Source organism: Carassius auratus, unplaced genomic scaffold, assembly GCF_003368295.1.
Source record: "Carassius auratus strain Wakin unplaced genomic scaffold, ASM336829v1 scaf_tig00013767, whole genome shotgun sequence".
In the NCBI taxonomy this organism is placed as follows: Eukaryota; Metazoa; Chordata; class Actinopteri; order Cypriniformes; family Cyprinidae; genus Carassius; species Carassius auratus.
In genome coordinates this window covers 198641-218264 of record NW_020524440.1, presented here as the reverse complement: position 1 = coordinate 218264, position 19624 = coordinate 198641, and the positions used below count along the sequence as shown (strand labels likewise).

At 37.9% G+C, this 19624-nt stretch overlaps 1 protein-coding gene across 3 annotated transcripts in view; it reads left to right on the top strand.

Moving 5' to 3' along the window:
• The first annotated feature begins 2825 nt into the window (after nt 1-2825).
• The window catches only part of LOC113074137 (protein FAM19A5-like), a 46319-nt gene continuing 29520 nt past the window's right edge, over nt 2826-19624 (top strand). Inside the window, exons 1-2 of one of the 3 annotated variants that reach the window (XM_026246874.1) lie at nt 2826-3980; nt 16029-16178. In XM_026246874.1, the coding sequence (XP_026102659.1) occupies nt 3884-3980; nt 16029-16178 (247 nt within the window). In that variant the 5' untranslated portion in view covers nt 2826-3883. Of the gene's footprint in view, nt 3981-6898; nt 7405-12591; nt 12899-16028; nt 16179-19624 lie in introns of those variants that run through there. The other 2 variants (XM_026246875.1, XM_026246876.1) reach the window with 2 other exon arrangements.

Sequence of the window (19624 nt, the reverse complement as noted above, 5' to 3'; positions counted from 1 at the left end):
TTTGGTTTTCAGACTGGCTTTTCTTTCTGAGAGGATGCGAACAATGCTGGTCTGAGATTTTTGCTTTTTTTAAGGGGCTGCTGGTCACGTTTCTGAGCTCAGAGGCTCTCTGAAATATAGCTTGGGTGTCATCTGTTGTTTACTGTTCTTGAAGTAGGCTGTAGGAGAGGGCAAATCGATGTAGAAATTCTGTCAGTTTGACTTTTGAAAAAGGCTTAATGGACATTTAAAGGTCTCTAGAAAAAGGTGTGCATGACCTGAGCTGTCTGCTGCAATACATTATGTGGAAGCCTTGCTTGAACATAGATGACGTTTGATCAGACTCTCAGACTACTTAAAGGAATAAATTGCCCAAAAAATGAAGGTTCTGTCATCATGTGCTCTTGCATGCAATTGTAAAACTGGATTTTGAATGTAAAAAGAGATGTTTTGAAGCATGCTTGAACTGCCACACAAATGAAAGCTTTACAGGTACCATAAAAAGAAGTCCAAACGATGAGATAGTGTTATGCTGCCTTTTTGTGTGTACCCAACTGTATTTGTTCATTGAAAATTTGATAATAATAATAATAATAATTATTATTATTATTATAAATAAATAAATAAAATGGTTCATCACATTTTATTTATAATAAAACAATTAAATCTTTATTATTTATTATTAATTATTCATTAGTTATTAAATATAAATGAAATAAATTAAATGGTTTGGCATATTTTGTTCAACAAACAAAAGCACCAAAAACAATACTGCTGTTACTACTACTACTACTACTACTACTACTACTACTACTACTAATAATAATAATAATAATAATAATTAAGAATATATAAATTATTTATTATTATTACTTAGCTTTTGTCCCTCAAAATGTAACTTTTAAGCCATTAATTGCAAAGAGATTTGCTTTTGAAAAAGGACATGGAAGCATCCTAGAAGTCCAATCTTAAGTGTATATGACACAAGTCGTATGAATATTTTTGTCTGTCTTTTTGTCCTTTTTGGAGCCTGAAAAACCCTGGTCATTGTATGTGTTCTTTGAAAGGAATAAATATCATACAATCAAAATTCCTTCTTTGATCCATGAAAGAAAGAAGGTCATTCACACTGGTTTGGAAAGACATGAGAGTAAGTGAATAATCAATGTGGAACAATACAGTATGTTCATTTCACATTGCTGACTGTAATGTACTGTCATTTTTTAATGCCAATAGCAGAAGGAGAAAAAATGTCTAATGGTGGTTTGCCATTAAATCTTGAAAGATGGGAATGGATTGTACACCAGCGCAGTGCAGTACAGAATACCAAAATATGGAGATGAAGCACTGTACCTGGTCTTATCTCCCAGGGAATGACGTGCAGATTTTGGGAGGGAGAGGGAGAGAGAGTGAGAGGGAAAACAACATATTGATAGAGCATAGTAGAATTTGCAAAGAAAACAAGCTTGACTCCATTTGACTTTTTTATTTATTTTTGTGTGTGGTGTTTTGGAAAGCATTCTCATGTCAGTCATTCTATCTTGCAGAATATTTCTATGAATCACCTGAGGTACGTGTCTGTTAATCTCTCTTTATGATGTATATCTTTTCTTTGTGATGCTTATTTGTGAGTGACATACAGTATAGTGGTATATAACACATTTTTTAACCTGTGTTACATTGTCGTGGAGTCATCATTGATGTTGTGTTCTGATAAGTTTGATAGATTGTGACCATGTTTAATACTTTATGTAAAGCTCACTGTAATGCTGTTGTTTAAATCATCCTGTTTGGATAATGCGCGCTGCTGCATGCATATTGCATTAGAAGAGGCTTTTTATGGGCTGATATTTTATGTATAAATTCACTCATATAAAAGAAGGCATTCCATTTGTTTATTTGTGCATCTAATCCTATATAGTACTATACATATCCAGACAATCATATTCATATTAGACTCGACTTTAGTTGCGACTCCAGTCACAATCCTACACTTTACAAGATCATTTAATAGGCTCTGCAAATATTGCTGGGTCTTTCCACAAAACAGTGTTATCTGAACAATATAAGTAAACAATCACTTTATGAAAAATGGATATTTGCTATTGTAATTTATTTCAATTTCAGCATGTGAATTCTGCAAGGATGTGCAAGTAGCCAGTATTTTCTTTTGTATCACTTTTTTTGTTAAGTTTTTTCCATAGGAGATGATCTTTTAACCTGTTTGTATTTTGTGTGTCCTTGAGTTTACAGTAGGCTAATCAACTGGTTACTGAAAACTGGATATTTAAACAAAAATGGATAGAAATATAAGTTAAAAATAATCTTCCTGTAGTTTCCTTGTAGTGTTGCAACCTTAAGGACAGAGCTATTAATGATTAATAACATGTGCAACTGTCATTTTGGCTAAGTAGACCTAAATATATAAAAAATGTTAATTTAGCTTGAGGCATTTATTGATTTAGCTAGGCTACATTTTGCTTAATGTGTTTTGTTTTGTTTTGTTTTGTCTTGTTTCACTGAAGCCTACTTTCAAAATAGAATGCACGCATTTCAGTATTGTCAAAAAAAAAAAAAAAAAAAAAAAAAAATGTCCCTATGTCGTACCGAAGGATTGTTACTAATCAGCAGCATCTTTTCAGTGACTTGAACACATCGCGACCAGTGTAGATCGATTCCCGCAGGAATGACTATACGAAAATACGTTTTACTGAATTAAACGCATACAGCGCGAACTATAGTCCCTATTCAAGAGGGAATAACTCTGATGATATGGTTCTTTTTACTCTTCCAAATGCATACAGCGCGACAAGTAGGCGACCCAGTTCGGTTCCAGACGGAATGACTCCGAAGAGCCGGATCTTTTCACTGAATCAAACGCATACAGCGCAACCAGTAGCTGGTTCGATTTCCCGCGGGAATGACTCTGACTCGGATCTTTTCACTGAATCAGACACACACAACGAGACGTGTAGAGCTTAATCGATGTGATACGTAACTGAAGTAGAACAAAACATGAAAGTCTTTTTTTATTAACCTCATATCTTAATATAGGCTTATTTATATGCTAAATCGGAACGTGTAAAAGCCCACAAGGAAACCGAGTTTTAAATGGATTTTGGGGGGGTTTAGGACCAGAAACTGAACCGGTTTAATGCATTGCCAATTTTTTCTTCCTTAAGTTCTGAAAGAATCGTTAAGGAACCGGAATAGTTAAATTCCTCACGATCTCCATCCCTTCTTCACACATTGTGCGTGTGTGCGCGCGCGGAGGGAGATCTAGAGGAGGGAGAACTCAGCTCTGAATCAAGCCACGAATCACGGAGAATGTGCGCGAAACACTTCACTGCTGTTCTCTGTAACTCCACAGGGCACATTCTGTATGATTTGACAAGAACTGGTTTGGGGACGTCGGAGTGACATTGAAGAAGGCGCATTTCTGGAGACTCAGAACAGAACCTCATCTACAGTCAGCATCCGTACATTCTGGACCTGTTACCACTGGACACTAGTACCACTGACCATTTCACCGTGTGGATATTTCTCCAGACCGCAGAGGAATTGCGCAATTTCCCACGGACCAAATTATGACTTTGCTTGGATGAGTTTTCCATCGTTTTGATTTGCTTTGTTTTAATTAAAATACACATTATGTTCTTAAATGTTAAACTGGGCAACTACCTGTAAAATAATGACTTTTTAATGCCGCTTCCTCCAAATTAAATATTTGAATGCGTTTTATGACATGCGTAAAATGGAAACCACTGCGCGTAAATTCACGTCGGATTAACTCTCTCTTCGCATCCCGGCCACATTCCCGTGAAAATCTATGGAAGTAGCAGAGTTTGCTTTGAACTTGCTTTAGGCTGGGTGCCGGGAGTGTTTTCTGCGGGACGTAGTGAGGATGCAGTCGGGGATGCGGGCGCTCTGTGCCGGCGGAGCCGCGTCTCTCTGCTGCCTGCTCATGCTGTGGATGATCTACACCCACATCCTGAAAGAAGGCAAGTGTTGAGCATCACTATACATGACTTTCACTGTCGTAACGAGGTCCAAATAACCACATATCTCTCTGCGCAGACTCACCTGATTTTGTCCCTATATTTAAAAATGCTGCTGTCAGATTTCTCTTAGCCAAGCTTATATGTCTTAACACCCAGGGGAGAACCATAGAGTCTAGGACAGAAACAACTCCTCTGAGAGACCCTGGAGAGCTTGTAATATTATTAGGGAAATCTATAACATAATAGAGAGGGCATGCCTCACAACCCTGAGGAAAATTGTATTGCTCAGGGGTTGCTCTTTCACAGCTCAGGAGATTTGTTTGAGATGTTACTTTGTCTCAGTGGGTTCTCCTAAAATGGCTTTGGAGAAATACACCAAATTTGAGACGCGGAGCATGTGAAATCCCAGACTTCAGACTTGAGAAATCTGAGCGCAGTTTGACTGTTGTGATTTCTCTCAGTTGAGATCTAATTTGCGGTTTTCTTTTCAATGTGAATGGCTTATAGAGGTGCATTGTGTGTGTCACACTAGTGTGGGCCTCTGAAGTTCTTTTGCTTCTTCTAATGCTGTGAATGATGTGTTCAGAGACCAGTGCTTTTGTATGCATGCATTTACATCAGTACCTAACATGCATCACACACGTTTTGTTGCATGTGTGCGTGTGTCTGTAAGGCGTTTCTGTGTGTTTTCTAGAGGCAATGAAGAGGATAGTCATGATCTAAGTCAGGGGTAAGAATGTGACTCACATTTGATAAACTAACTGCCCTAAAAAGGCACTGCGAGGCATGTCATACGTGGCACAGCTTTGTGTGCTGATGTGGAACTTTTGCAGATGGCTGTCAGTGGGGGGTGCGATGGGGTTTGAGTTAAGATGGAATTTAATAAGAGATATTACAGACATTGACACATCATCTCAAGGTGGTGCCTTAACAAGGTAATACTGCAGATTTAAAGGCACCCTGCTGCACAAATCCTCACGTTTAACTGAGACTTTCAGTGCGTTGAATGTTATAGGTGTGAACTGGTGTCTTGTATTTGAGGGATCAAGCATTGCTTATAGATCCTCTTAGTTAATGGCTGAGCTTTATTTGGGCTTCATGGCCTCTGGCTTAAACTAAGGAGGGAAACTCCTTTGAAATATTTTTTTTTTAATCTGACCACCAAGAAGCAACAAGAAATAACTGAGGGCCTGAAATTTTGTTTGCATCACATCCAGCTGCACAAGCTGATAAATCACTCATCAAATGTCACTGAATATGTTGTATTTTACCGGCAAGGTGAAGGGGTTATTTCTGCAATGAAGTTATGCATTTGACATGCTGACTTACATAGCACTGGATGATTCTTTTTATCACTTCATATTATTATTATTATTTAATTTGAATGTATTCATTTATTTTTTCACTGAAGAAATTCACTTACATTGAATTTTTTTAAAAACCAGGTCATATTTTGTATTAATTGTTTGTATTACTTATGTATTTATTTGACCATTGAAAAAAAAAGATATACAGGTTTGGAATGAGTTAAAAACAAACAGAATTTTAAATTCTGGGTAAACAAAAAAAATTAATTAAAGGAACATGGTTTCGGTATACAGCCAGATGAAATGGCAACTTATGATTGCTGTGATGCTACAGTGTGGTGGCCTTTCATTTCGATAAATATATCCATGACCCTACTGAAGTTGTGGGTGAGATATTAATTGATCAATGTGTGTGATCATCAGCCTTTGCCCCTATTTGGCTCTGTGTCATTTACAGATGAAAGTATGTGGATTCGAATGAAACCTTGACCCTTCAAGCACCATAGGCATGTGATGACAAACCCTCATCGCTCTTGTCCTTTTAATGGCTTTTTAAATGATCCAGCATAAAATATGCATATTATGATAGTGCTTTATTTGTGGTGAGACGTAAGCGATATGGAGATGTGTGTGTATCTTTGTGCGCCAGCAGCGCATGTGTTATAGTCATGATTTAATTATGTCGTCCTCCCAGGCCAGGGCTGTCATCCAGAATCACAACAGAGCTGCTGTGATGACATCACGATAATGCACAGAGCATTTCATCACCGATGCCCGGCGTAACGAGAGGGACAGTGACGAGATGAGAGATTTACAAGATTAAAATCAATTGTCAGGGGGCCAATTAAAAATTCTCTCTCCTTCCGTAGTGGAATTCCGCAGAAAGCTCGAAGCAGAAGATTAGTCGTTTATTAAATATTGTGAAAAGATTTCAGTTTCATTGAGCACCTCCCGCACCACTGCGCAGTCAAACTAAAGCCTGTGCAAATTTGATTCAGCTGCTTTGTGATGTGAGATGCAAACAAGCTTCTCTGCATGTGCAAATCTGCAGGCTGTTAGGACACAAGCTCATGTCACTGACCGACGTCTTTCTTTATCTGTCAAGCGCTCCGAATGCTGCACTGCACATCAGAGATACTGCTCGCTTTGGTTAAAGGTGACGTGTGACATTTTTCTGATGTTGAAGCACTTTCTTGTATCTGGCCTAAAATTACTTCTTTTTTTAAATGATTTTCAAGGAGTTCTAATAAACCCGGAGAGCTATCCAGCAGTCCCATCCATCTTAAACGCAGTTGCTCAGCTGGTGCGTGCGGCCAGGAAGCTGATGCCTTTGCTGCCATTCCAGAAAGATTTTGAGCCAATCACCTGAGCCATAAAGTCTGTTTCATAATGTTGAGAGGCCTGTGAGGAAAAATAGGTCACTGGTGAAATATCTTCAGTAATATTGTATGCCTACTTTTCAGTGGTCGTCACATGGTTGTAATATTTTTTACAAGAGTTTAGATTTTTATTTTTATTTTTATTTTTTTGTCTTGTTAATTTAGTTTACTCTGTCATTATTTGTTTCAGTAGTTTATAGCTTTAGTTTAAAGCATTCTAATTTTGGTTTTATTATTTTTAGGACCACAGTTGCCAGTGGTACAGTATTGACATACTTTATATTTTCAGACCGTGTGAAATCAAAATCTGGATTGTGTGGCTTTTAGGCCATGTTCTTAACTTTCAGGGAATCTAAATGCCAGTGTTCTAGTGCATTTGTACGTTTTGTTAGATGTTAGTTAGATGATAATAAAATGAGAAATTATGCATTAAGTGGAAATAAAATAAGTTTATGATTTTTATATTTTATTTCATTTCAAGCAACCTTTTATGGTTTTAGATTTAGTTATCTAATAACCCTGTCCTACACAGATTTTTGTCCAATCATATGCTCTCTTGAATAAGAAAGCCTCTCCCTTTGCAATCAACCAGCATTCATTGATATTTCATAACTAAACCTTATTGATATGTCCCACCTAAACATCTTGTTTCAATAGGAAATATGTCAACACCGGACAGAAAACTGAACTTGTCAGGCAATTTCATGAGGACTTTCCTGGAAGTGCTCTCAGGGAAAGGTAATTTATCCTTTGATTTTTGGCGAGTAAAACTTTTGACCGCCTATGACAACCATTAGCTATGATTTAAGATGGCATGATTTGTAGTAGATGTTGTTCTCTGACTGGTATCCAAAAACGCCTCTACAGACTAGAATAATTCATATTAGTGAACGCGTCTAAGGATGAGAAACAGATGGAGAGTGTGTTTGGCTTCAGAAATGGATTTACCGTGCAGAAGAGTGATGAAATAAAAGGGCTACTGTGTGTTTTTTAAGACAGGCCCATTAACTGCAACACGTGCTTTGGTCTGTCAGGCCCTTTTGGGGGGTTCAGTAACAGAGAAATGTGTGGGTCGCTCCGAGTGGCTGTGAATCCTGCCCTGACAGCTCCCCCCACAAAGCACCGCCATTCGTCATGGCAAAGACAGGAAATCAAAGTGTGCTTGGCTGTGGGTGTGCACTCTGGGCTACAGAACAGACAGATGGATGAGCTGTCACCAACATCAGCGCTGCCAGTTTATTTAACAATACATTTGGAAATGTCAGAGTTCCCTCTGAGGACTTTTCGCCCTGCCACCGCCGGCACCTTTCGGCTTCCACCTTAGAGCTTGGGTATCAGTGGGTGGGAAGAGATGATTCTAATTATAATGCAGCACATCCTGTAGGAAAAAAAAAAGATTCAAAAAGTATTGTATTGGTATTTCGTATCCATCCATCCATCTACCTTTCTACCTATCTATCTAAACCATAGACTGTAAAAATATATTGACGTGGTGGCAGTGACGTCACCCATAGACTCCTCAATAGCGGTTTTGAAGCCTAAAGTGTGTAGAGCAGGCCGTCGCCATCTTGGCAGCGTGTCACCGCGTGACTCTCCCGGATAATCAAAAGTGGGCAAAAAGGCAGGAGCTGATTCCTGAAGCCCCGCCCACCTAACGCGACGGCAGTGTCAGCAGCGGCAATCCACATGTCACTCAAGTGGCCACGCCCTTAATTATGCAGAACTTTAAGGCTTAATATAATTTAAACGGATGAGTTATAAAAAAATTCACCCCCCTCACAGTTGTCATGAAGGGCAAAATTAGCAATATAGACCAAAATAATTTTTTTAACCAGGCTCTAAACATGTTTTTTTTCTGCTGTAAAGTTGGACATTTTAACATGGGGAGTCTATGGGACTGACTCTCTTCTGCAGCCAGCCTCAAGCGGCCAGTCGATGAATTGCAGTTTTAGTCACTTCCTTATTGGCCTCACGAGAGAGAGCGAGAGGTTGCCGCTCGATTTAAACATTTTTCAAAACTTTGTCCAGAGTCAATGTTTCAAATTTATCTAGAATTTCTATATATATATATATATATATATATATATATATATATATATATATATATATATATATAATTGCAGTGATATTATTATTATTATTTTCAGCTTCAGTTCAATTTAATTGAACTAGCTTCATCCTTAACATTCAAGTTTAGGAATTGAATTGGAATTTAACATAAATTCTCAATTTCATATCTGAATGGTGCACAACCCTGCAGTAGAAACATCTGAGACAAAGTTGGTGCTTGATACCCAATAAAAGCTAACGAGAAGAACTCCATTAATTCTCTCGAGCTGTGAGCGAGCAACCTCTGAGCAATAAATTTGTCCTCTGGGATTACTTGGCTGAACCGCAGTGTATGAATCGCTGGTTATTTTTGCACTCTCCCTAAATGCCATTGTCATAATGTTGTGTAGGTGGGCAGGAACAGATATGTCATTTCCAGCAGCACAATTTGCAAAATGCAATTTCTTCCTCAACAAAGGCCACTAGCTCCCAACATGCCAGATGTTAATGATGGCCCATGTCATAAATTTAGTGCGAGAAACCACTTGTGCTCTGTAGGTAATGAAGCTGTAGAAGTGAACGGATGCTTATGCAAAACTCAAAAGCTTTTAAAGGCAAAATCAATTGTGTAGCATTGTGCCAGCCATTTTTAAACATTTTTCGCTGCTGGGTGAATATAAATTTAATTTATGTCAAATGGCACCCTGTTCTAGTTAGTTGTGTTCCTGTTCCCTCTCTCACTCTCTCGCTCTTTCTTAGCTGAGAGGAATTATTGTATATGAAGATGAATGATATGATGTTCTGCAGTATTTTAACTTCACTGCTTTCTCTCTCCTGAGAATTACTGTCTGAGTTTACTGTTGTCAGATGTTGTATGAAGTGTGCGACCTTCGTTCTCTGGCTTGTTGCTAACTTGTGTCAATTTTTGTTATAGCCGTCCTCATTCCACTTGAGTTTGATTCTAAATGACAGAGATGTTTAAACAGGTTCTTAGAAGGTTAGGGTGAGTTAATTAGCTCTTCAGTACACAATGCGGGAGGTTATGGCCGTTTCTATTGCCGAAAATAACTGTTAACAGCAAAGTCAAACTCGAGAGGCAGTTTTTCATCTGTAGCTCAAGCTGTGCTCCTTTCCACTCGTGCGGCAACAAAGTATTAGCTTGACTGTCTTTTGACTGAAGAGATTTATTTGAGGAAATCTCACAATACCTGTCAAGAAAGTCAGATTCCACCGCAAAGAATGAGAATATTATATTTTACTTAAAGGAATGCTCACGTTTAAAGTCTATCGCCAAAGAAGATGTTTAAAACAGTATGTGAAATGGTCTCCTCCTTGTGATAACAGTAGACTGGAATCAGGGTCTAAAAAGGATAAGGGAAAGCACCAAAAAAAAAAAAACATCATAAATTTAGTGCAGATGACTTGTTCACTAAATTCTGTGTCTTCTGATACAATAAACCATACTATATAATAGCTTTGTGTGAGGAATGGACTGTTAATCTCACTTGTTGTTGCACTGTATGGAAAAGAGAGGTTTTACTTATAAAGTATGAACATATTTTTTTGTGTTCTACTGGGGAAAAGTGGAAATTTGGTGTCATTTAATTTCAGTTAAAAAAAAAAGTGATATGTATAATATATATCTAATTCTTCTTTTCTTAGAACACATTTTGCTATAAATTCTTATGACTCCATCATCACTTCTTATTACACAGAAATCTATGCACATTACTGTAGCAGTAAAATACAATTCTGCATTTTTAAATATACTTTATTTGTTTAATTTGTTTAATTTCATTTATTTATATAGCACAAATAAACACCACTGCACTTTACAGATTATAAAACAAAGAAACATGACAAAAATCTGGCTGCACTGTTTTGAATTATTTGAAGCCTTGTAACATAGGACTGGGATATTCCAGTGCATAAAGAATTACAATAACCCAAGTGGGATGGAACAAAAGCATGCGTATCTCTTTCAAGATCGTTGGGGGATAGAAAAGTCTAGATAGTAGTTTCAGGTGAAAAAAAAGCTTGACTTAACTACTGTGTTTATATGTTGATCAAACTTTAAAGAGGAATCCAAAAGGACTCCCAGATTTTTCCCAGTTGGTTTGATGTAAGAGTGCAGATTGGTGACATTAAAAGTAGTAAAACAGAATTGGGGCCGAGATGGAACCTTGGGGAACACCACAGGTAAGAGGAGCTACAGTTGAGACAGAGCCTCCAATGCCAGTTGAAAATGTTCTGTCAGTAAGAAAAGATTTAAACCAACTAAGGGCACTTCCATGGATGTCCATAAACTGTTCAAGATTTGACAAAAGAAAGCCATGATCAAAGATATCAGGCTCATAAATACTCAATACTAATTTTAATATACAATATTTAATTACAGTGTTTTGTTCCTGTAACTCAGTAAGAAAAAAACTGTAATTTCAATGAGAACATAAAGAAAGCATAAAATACTTACAAGTAAGATGTTCTCATGTTCTATTCTAATAATAGATCAAAATCTATTATTATTATAATTATAAATATCCATTTCTTTATCCTATGTAGTTTGCATTATTATTATTATTATTATTATTATTATTATTATTATTATTATTATTATTACAATAATGAGAATTAGTAATAGAAAATGTGATTAATTATCATTAAAATTAAAAAAAATTTAATTAAATGTTTTCTTAAAAAAAAAAATATTGACTTTTTTCTTGTTCTTTTTTTCTTTTTTCGAATTTGGTATGAAAAAATAACCTGGACAGGTTCTTAAACGTGTTCATGAGATTCATCCATTCACTCATTTCATGTGTCAAACTTTTAGCAGTCCCACTGATTCAAGTGATTGAAACGCAGTGAGAATCTTCATTGAAATGTGTTTTTTCCTACCCTTATCTGTTGTTGCAATCTCTAGAAAGAAACCGGTAACATCTTCCTGTCAGGTGTCCTGTGGTGCTGTGTTTGGAGATGAGGTGGTGTTTTGAATAGAAATCTTTAAACTTCATGTTCCCTTGCAGTTATACCTACATCTTTCAGCTGAAAATGACACTGCAGACCCGAATCTAGTTCCTCCGAGAGAGGAAGTAGAGTCTGCATATGAGCAGAGCTGAGTTTGGTGACCCGGTCTCTGCTACAGCAGGGTGTCTCTGTGCTGCTCTGTGCCCAGGTGCATGTAGATCCTTAACGTTTGATATGGTTGGTCGTGTCTGGACTAAAGAGGCAGAAAAACTACTGTCATTTCAATTAACTTAACAACCTGTGATGGAATGGCTGTCAAGCTTTTGGCACATCAATCCCAATCTCTTTGACTCTCTCTTTCTATCCTGTTTTCTGAGGCTTATCTCCATCTATCCCCATCCTCTAGCTGTTAAACATGGACAGAACGCTGGTAGTTCGTGCCATTGATGTCCCTGGCCAGCAGCACACAGCTGTTCATGTGTGTGTGCCATTTGTGGGCGTTTCTTTAATTATGGGTGCTTTTATGTCCCAGGAGTTTTTATTAAAACGAATTAAAATATATTAAAATTTATTTATTTGTTCAGTTTGTATGAAGGCTGCACACTTTTGGAAAATGAAATCAAGGTGTGTGTGTGTGTGTGTGTGTGTGTGTGTGTGTGTGTGTGTGTGTGTGCGTGCGTGCGTGCGTGTGTGCATGGGCGTGCGTGCGTGTGTGTGTGTGTGTGTGTGTACGTAATTAAAACTTAATTTCCAAGTTATGGAAAAAAAATGTTCATGGCTTTCAGAAATGTTACATGTCTATTTTCAGACAAATTAACTAGTGTGAGTGTGTAAAGTATGAATTCATTTTCTAACAGAGCCATAAGTGCTGTAGTTGAAGAAAGATCTCAGTATGAAATGAAACAGAATAAAGAGGGGCAAACAGAGAAGCATCAGAGGACTGAAGGAGGGGTTAATTCTCTTATCTAAATTCTGAGCTGTGGAGGATTAATGTGGGCCGTTATGGAAAGAGGTTGTGGCTCTATTTTGGAGGAGGCTGATCAGAGTGAAAGAGGGAGTGAGACAGAGAGAGGTGACCTTCAGCATTCTTCATAGTCTTTACAATAATGATGTCTGCTGGGATTTCTCATCTCCACTCAACAAGATGCCCCCATCGGCGTCAAGGTTAAAAACAATTTCAATGGACTTTGAATCTGACACATGCAGCCTGAAATTGCGTGTAAGTTTTGCTCTTGATGTGTAATGTTTGATATTGTGTTGTTGAAAGAGGAAACTTTTTTTGTACATGCCACGTAAGATTCTGAAGTGAGAATGGGCTGAACATTAGTTTATAAATGCAGCATTTTAGACACTAATTAGGAGTCCTTCAGGAAATCTACAAATACAGATATAATTATGATATGTTTTTTACCAAGTTATTCTTATGTTGAAATGGGACTGACTGTCTGTCCATTGCACATTATTCATCTCTTCTGGTTTCTTCCTGAAAGGCAGGTGTCTTCCCAAGTTCGGTTGACCTTAACCTGTTGTTTTGAAATAGTAATTCTACAGCCCACTGGACTGTGAAGCGTTTGGTCATCCTGTAGGGAGTCCAAACTTTGCGTTCTACATGTCTGTCTTAATCAGCTCAGCCTGTGTCGACTGTTGACCAAGCAGTAGTGGTTATCAGCTCCACACTGCTGTCTTTGCATTTCAGTGGGTCAAGTGCTAATGCAACGGGAGGGTGGATGTGCTGTTTTTTTGCATGTTGGGTTGAGGGGAGTGTAAAAAATTATGAATAGCAATAAGCTGTTCAGCCCTGCAATCAGCAGCAGCTTAAAGCTGGAATAAAGGCTGACGCATTGACGAACGGAGAATATGGTGCATGAATAGACTCTTTTTGGACTGTTTTCCGTCGAGCATTGATTAAAGTTGCAGTGTTGCTGCATTTTGGAGACAATAGTTAGGCTTTTTGCTTTTTTAGCCTATTTTTTGATGTTGAGATCTGATTGACACTTTGTTCTGTCTGATCAGAGTGAATTATTGTGCCCTTGAGATGAGCTTTCTGTGAAAGGGAATCTTAAAGCATGAGTCGGTGGTGATACATCACTGTTCCTGAGTTCTATTACACGTATAAAAATTCCCTTTCATCACATCTCTGTTGGCCCTTCAACGGTATCACACAAGATTAATTAATATTGTAAATCTGCTTTTATTGCCATTTTAAATGGGCAGATTCATAGAGTTGTGCCTGGCTACTTTTCTTATTTGGTCAAGCACAAAGAAGAAAGAGCAAAGACAGGAAGTGAAGGAATAAGGAAGACTTTTCTCTCTAATATGAATTTTGATTATGATTATGAATGAGTCAGCTAATGCCTAGCCAGACTTTTTGCACTTTTTGTTCTTTTTCTACGAAGCTTGCTGGTCATTGTGGTCACTTGAATAGAAGTAGTAAGCTTTGCCAGCACACTAAAAGTGTCAAAAATACTCAGTCAAGCATTTATGACTGTCAGAGAAACCTTTGAGGGCAAGTGGTCTCGAAGGATGGAAAAGAAAGAGATTTTGCTTTATAAAAGGCTTGAACAACAATGAACACCTTTAGAAAAGTGAAAAGCTAGTATTTAAGTGACACCTCAAAATGATCTGAGGTAACTATCTTCTTCATGTTGAGGAGCCAAAATGAGAAAATTGCTTGAACCTTTCCATGATGCTCGATGCTAGCTTGCCTATTTTGGTTCTTTTCAGATGTTTGGATATGTTTGGAGAGATCTAGTATTCAAGTTAAATTATTTTCATAATATATACAATGAGAAAATTAGATTGCATGATGATATTCAGAGCTACTTTCTGTCAACCTGAATGATGGCTGGGGCTTTAAAGCTCCAAAAAGGACCCAAGATCAGCATAAAAGTGGTCCATAAGAAAGTCTTCAGATATATTATAGCTGTGTGTAAGGCACAGACAAATTTTAAATTGTAGTCATTCACTGCGTCCCAAACCTTAGGTTGCTGACTTGTTGCCTCACTGCCTTATGCTGTGTAGACACTAAAAGATTATTTAAATATGAGAGGCCACAAACATGAGGACAAAAAATCTTAGATCTAACCGTCTTGCTCCTATAGTGTATGGTGTGCTACGATGTGACAAAGACAGCACGCCACACACCAACAGATTTTCAACCAGTCACTGAGTTAAACTAGGTATCCAAATTAGTCTGATTTATGAATGGATCTTTCAGACCATCAGAATCATTTGTGAGCTTGATCAAACAATTCATTTACAAGAACTCAACGACTCAGAAGAATGATTCATTCACAAAATTTCTCATGCAAAACTATTGTACGGCCTTAGAAGAATCATTGACTTCTTTGTAGTGCACTTCTTTATTAATCCTTATAGTGCACGAGTCATTTGAACCATTTTTTTGGTGTAATTTTGAAGCATGACAGCTCTCATTCACTGTATGAATGTTACGTGATTTTCAGGCAATAAGAAAATGAAGTTTTATCCTGGTATTCTGTTGGACTAGCTGTCTGTTCGAAAATAATATTTCAAATCAAAATGTTGTTTCCAATTCATATGATATCTGTGTTATTCTTGATTGTCAATATTGTTCTTTTCCATGAAAATACAATGAATGGTGATTGGGGCTTTCAAAAGGACCCAAAAAAGCACCATAAATGTGGTCCAAAAGTGGCCTTCTGATGAATGATAATTTTGTTTAATGCACACAGTCACAATTAACAGTGTTTTTCAGTATTAAACTAGGGGAAACATCTGAAGCTGAATCAGTGAGTCAGTCCGATTCACAAAAGAATCATTTGCCCATGTTTTGTAAACTCATAGAACTCAAAGACTTATTCTTAAAATATTCCTTATGAAAATCTATTGTATGTCTTTAGAGGACTCTGAATATAGTTGTTGAGTCAAATGAATCAATTTTATAGCACACATATCAAACCACTTTTGCGGTGTCATTTTTGGAGCTTGACTGACATACATTTCATTCACTTTCATTTTATTGATTTATAAATTACCTTTGTGTTCCACAAACAAAAAAAAAGGAAGTTGCACAGGTTTGGAATGACATCAGGTTGAGTAAACAACGGCAGTATTAATTTTTTCGGTGAACTGTTCCTTTAAATGTTTCAGTTTCACAGAAAGCCATCCATGTTGTTCGCTCCATGATTGCTTTGGCAATGACTCTCAGACTTGTTCATACCAATGCACTCAAAGATAGGCTAATTTTAAGGGATATTAAACCTTCATGTTGAAATTTTCATGGCAAGATTTTACTACTGAGATCTTTATTTTTAATGTCATGCTTTCTGAAATAAATGTGTGTGTCTGTGTGTGTGTGTCCTCCACAGGTCAGTTGGCAGTAGGCACATGTGAGATAGTGATGTTGAATAGAGACAGCAGTCAACCCAAGCGCACTATTGCTAGGCAGACAGCCCGCTGTGCCTGCCGGAGAGGACAGATCGCTGGCACCACACGGGCCCGACCAGCATGCGTGGACGGTGAGATGCTTCCCACACACACACATATTCTCGCATTGTGTGGACACAGATATATCCGTTCACAGCATGCAACAAGCCATGTCATGTTGTTCGACTTCACTGTTGAATTTGCATTGCACGGTTTTTTTGTCTCATGTCAAAATCTTGTATCACATAATATAACACAGTAGTCAGACTTGCTACATGTAAAGAAATATTCCTCTCTGCGGTGTGTGCTGTGTCAGAGAAAGTCAAGGATGGATGACGGATCGGTGAAAAGGGAAAGAAAAAATGTAATCTTTGGATTGTGTCTGTCACTGTGGTTTAGGAGGAATATTTGAGCCTGTCTGTTCTGCTGAGTGCCGGATGTGGCTGAGTATCTCATGGGCTTTCAGCCTTTCTTAGGTTGTAAGCCTGAATATGATGGGAGACATTGTTTCTGTAGCAAATAAACATCTCCTGACAGCTGGGGTTGTGTATTTAGTTTTTTTAGTGCAATGGGGTTTTTTCCTAAATGCTACAGTTTGAGCTCTTCAACGACACATTAGAAGCACTTTGTAACGGCAAGACCAGAGTAATTAACCAAGAGAGTACCATAATTACAGCTGTGGGAAATAGATTTTTATTGGCTTTCTCTGCTACCTTCATGCTCCATTAGTAGTGGATCCATTAAAGAAGGACCTGTTGCATGAACACACACACGTTTACTTACTGTAGCTATCTAAATGGGGACATCCCATAGGCATAATGGTTTTTATACTGTACGGACCGTATATTCTATTGCCCTACACCAACCCTACACCTAACCCTAACCCTCACAGGAAACTTTGTGCATTTATACTTTCTCAAAAAAACTCATTCTGTATGATTTATAAGCGTTTTGAAAAATGGGGACATGGGTTATGTCCTCATAAGTCACTCTCTCCTTGTAATACATGTGTCATACACATGTCATTATACAGAGTTGTGTCCTGATATGTCACAAAAAACAAGAGCGCACACACAAACACACACACACACACACACACACACACACACACACGCACACATGCTGTAGAATTACAGGCTACCCCATGACTGCAGTACAGAGACCATTAAAGTTTCAAAGAATGCAGAAATTATATCAAAGGTCCATCCTTCCATCAGCATCTATTACTTCTTCTCATTCAGTCCTCGTATCATTATAGAGCTCACCTGAAGGACTCTCAAATTTAAAATTCCGAAATTTCCATGATGAAATTGATTTTTAGTGTAAAATTATGAATGATTTATCGGTAACTACATAAGTGTTGAGGTGAAGCATCAGGATTTACTTCTGTACAATGATCCTTAAGTCATTTCAACTTCATTTACATTTATATTTAAAAATTAACAAAATAAAAATGATATGATTGGATTTTGATTTGAAAAATAAACATGTCCTTTAGGTTATCACAATTTATTTGGTTTTCCAGCATCTTCTGTAATTTGAACCCTTTCCAACAGTGACTGTATGATTCTGAGATCCATCTTTTCACACTGAGGACAACTGAGGGACTCATACTCAACTATTACAAAAGGTTCAAATGCTCAACGTACTCCAGAAGGAAAAACAATCGCCAAGGTAAACTTTTTAAAGTCATACAGTCATTGTTCAAATGCGCAAAAGATGCTGGAAAAGAGCAAAAAAAAAAAAAAAAAACTGTGAAACATCCAGGTAACAACACCGTATTAAGAATCAACCGTAAGTAAACTTGTGAATGGGTCATTTTTATGAATTAAACTATTATTTTCTTGATATGTATATATGTATATGTAATATATAAACAAATATGAAAATCCAAATATGCCCCTCAGAAGAAATCCAGGAAATCCCTATAGTGGTTGCTGAATAAACAAAAGACTGTTTTCATTGATTTAACGTGAATAATATACACACAACTGCGACAATATGGTTTATCTGAGTTTGTCTTATTATAATGTGTATTATAATAAAGTATATAATAATGCAATGCTAATCGAAATAGCCTTTATCACTGCTTTGAAATATGCTGCGTGTCTTATTCTGTGTAAGAAGCCACATCATGTCACAGAAGGATTAACAAGCTACATGAACAGCTGTCATAATCACAGAATGATTTCTTCGATTTCATAATCACGCGATTATATCATCTGCGATTATGAACGCAATTTTGCGTAGCTTGTCAGTGAACTACGGCTCTGTGTAGTAAATGCTGCTGCACCTGAAAGCAGGTGATGGAGATTTACTGCTGATTACAAAACCAACTTAATTGACAGGATGTGCATTACAGTCGCATTCAATTAATCGTGCAGCCCTAATATATATTATTGGTGTTAATCTGGCACCTGGTGCTAATTTTCTGAATTATATGACAAACCCTATTTAATTGGCAGCATAGATAGATTACAAGATGGTGGATCATTCTAAAATGACTCAATCCCTGCGACAGGCGGTGGTCCAGATAAACGCCAAAGGTATGACCCTTTCAGTCATAGCAAGAGAAGTTGGTCATTCCAAATCTGTTATTTCTAGAATATTGCAGCTTTACAATGACACTTATACATTCAAGTCCCCCAAAAAGGCTGGTCGTCCACGTAAGAAAAATGCTCGAGAAGCCTTGATAATGCAGAGTCTCTCAACAGGGGATCGGTTCAACACAGAAGCCGGAATTGCTTGCCAGTTCAATGCTGAACCGGGTAAGGATCCGTCTCTGTATGTTTAAGAGAAGTAGGATTGAAAGCACACTTTGAAGTGATAAAGCCTCTCATCAGCAGTAAGAATCAAAAGGCTAGACTGATCTTTGCTGAGGAGCATTGTAACGATAAGATCTTTGTAATCATCGGCAAGAAGGAGGCGGGAACCAGCGCACAATCAAAACATAATTTTAACATTCAAAATAAACACAAAACAGCGCACCAGCCCCTTGCGGACGACTGGTATGCGCAAATAAAAAGCAAACATAAAATAATGTCCCAGGCCTGGTCCTCTCTCGTCCTTCACGGTCGTCGCTCCAGTTTTATATCCTTCCATCTCCTACGTGGGACTCGATACTGGCGGTGGGTCGCAGGTGCAGCTCATCTTCAATCACTACACCTGGCCTCACTCCTCGTTCCCACGCCTCTCGGCCCCGCCCCACTCGCCACAAGCATGTTGTGTGGAGAGAGGAGAGCTGATCCAATCTTCACTTTAGTGATGAGAGCAAGTTTAATGTATTTGGGTCTTGTCAAACTGAGGAAAGACTGAAGCCTGTGTGCGTGAAGAAGTCAGCGAATGGTGTAGGAGGAAGTGTCATTGTTTGGTGGATGTTTTCTGCAGCAGGAGTTGGACCTCTTATACAGTACATGGCAGGGTGAATGCAAATGTTTCTCAGAACCTCATTCAGCACAGTCTGCCCTGCAAGCATCTTTCAGTCAGCCTGCAATCGTCATACAAGACAATGTAATAATGGAATAGAGATAGATTTTCA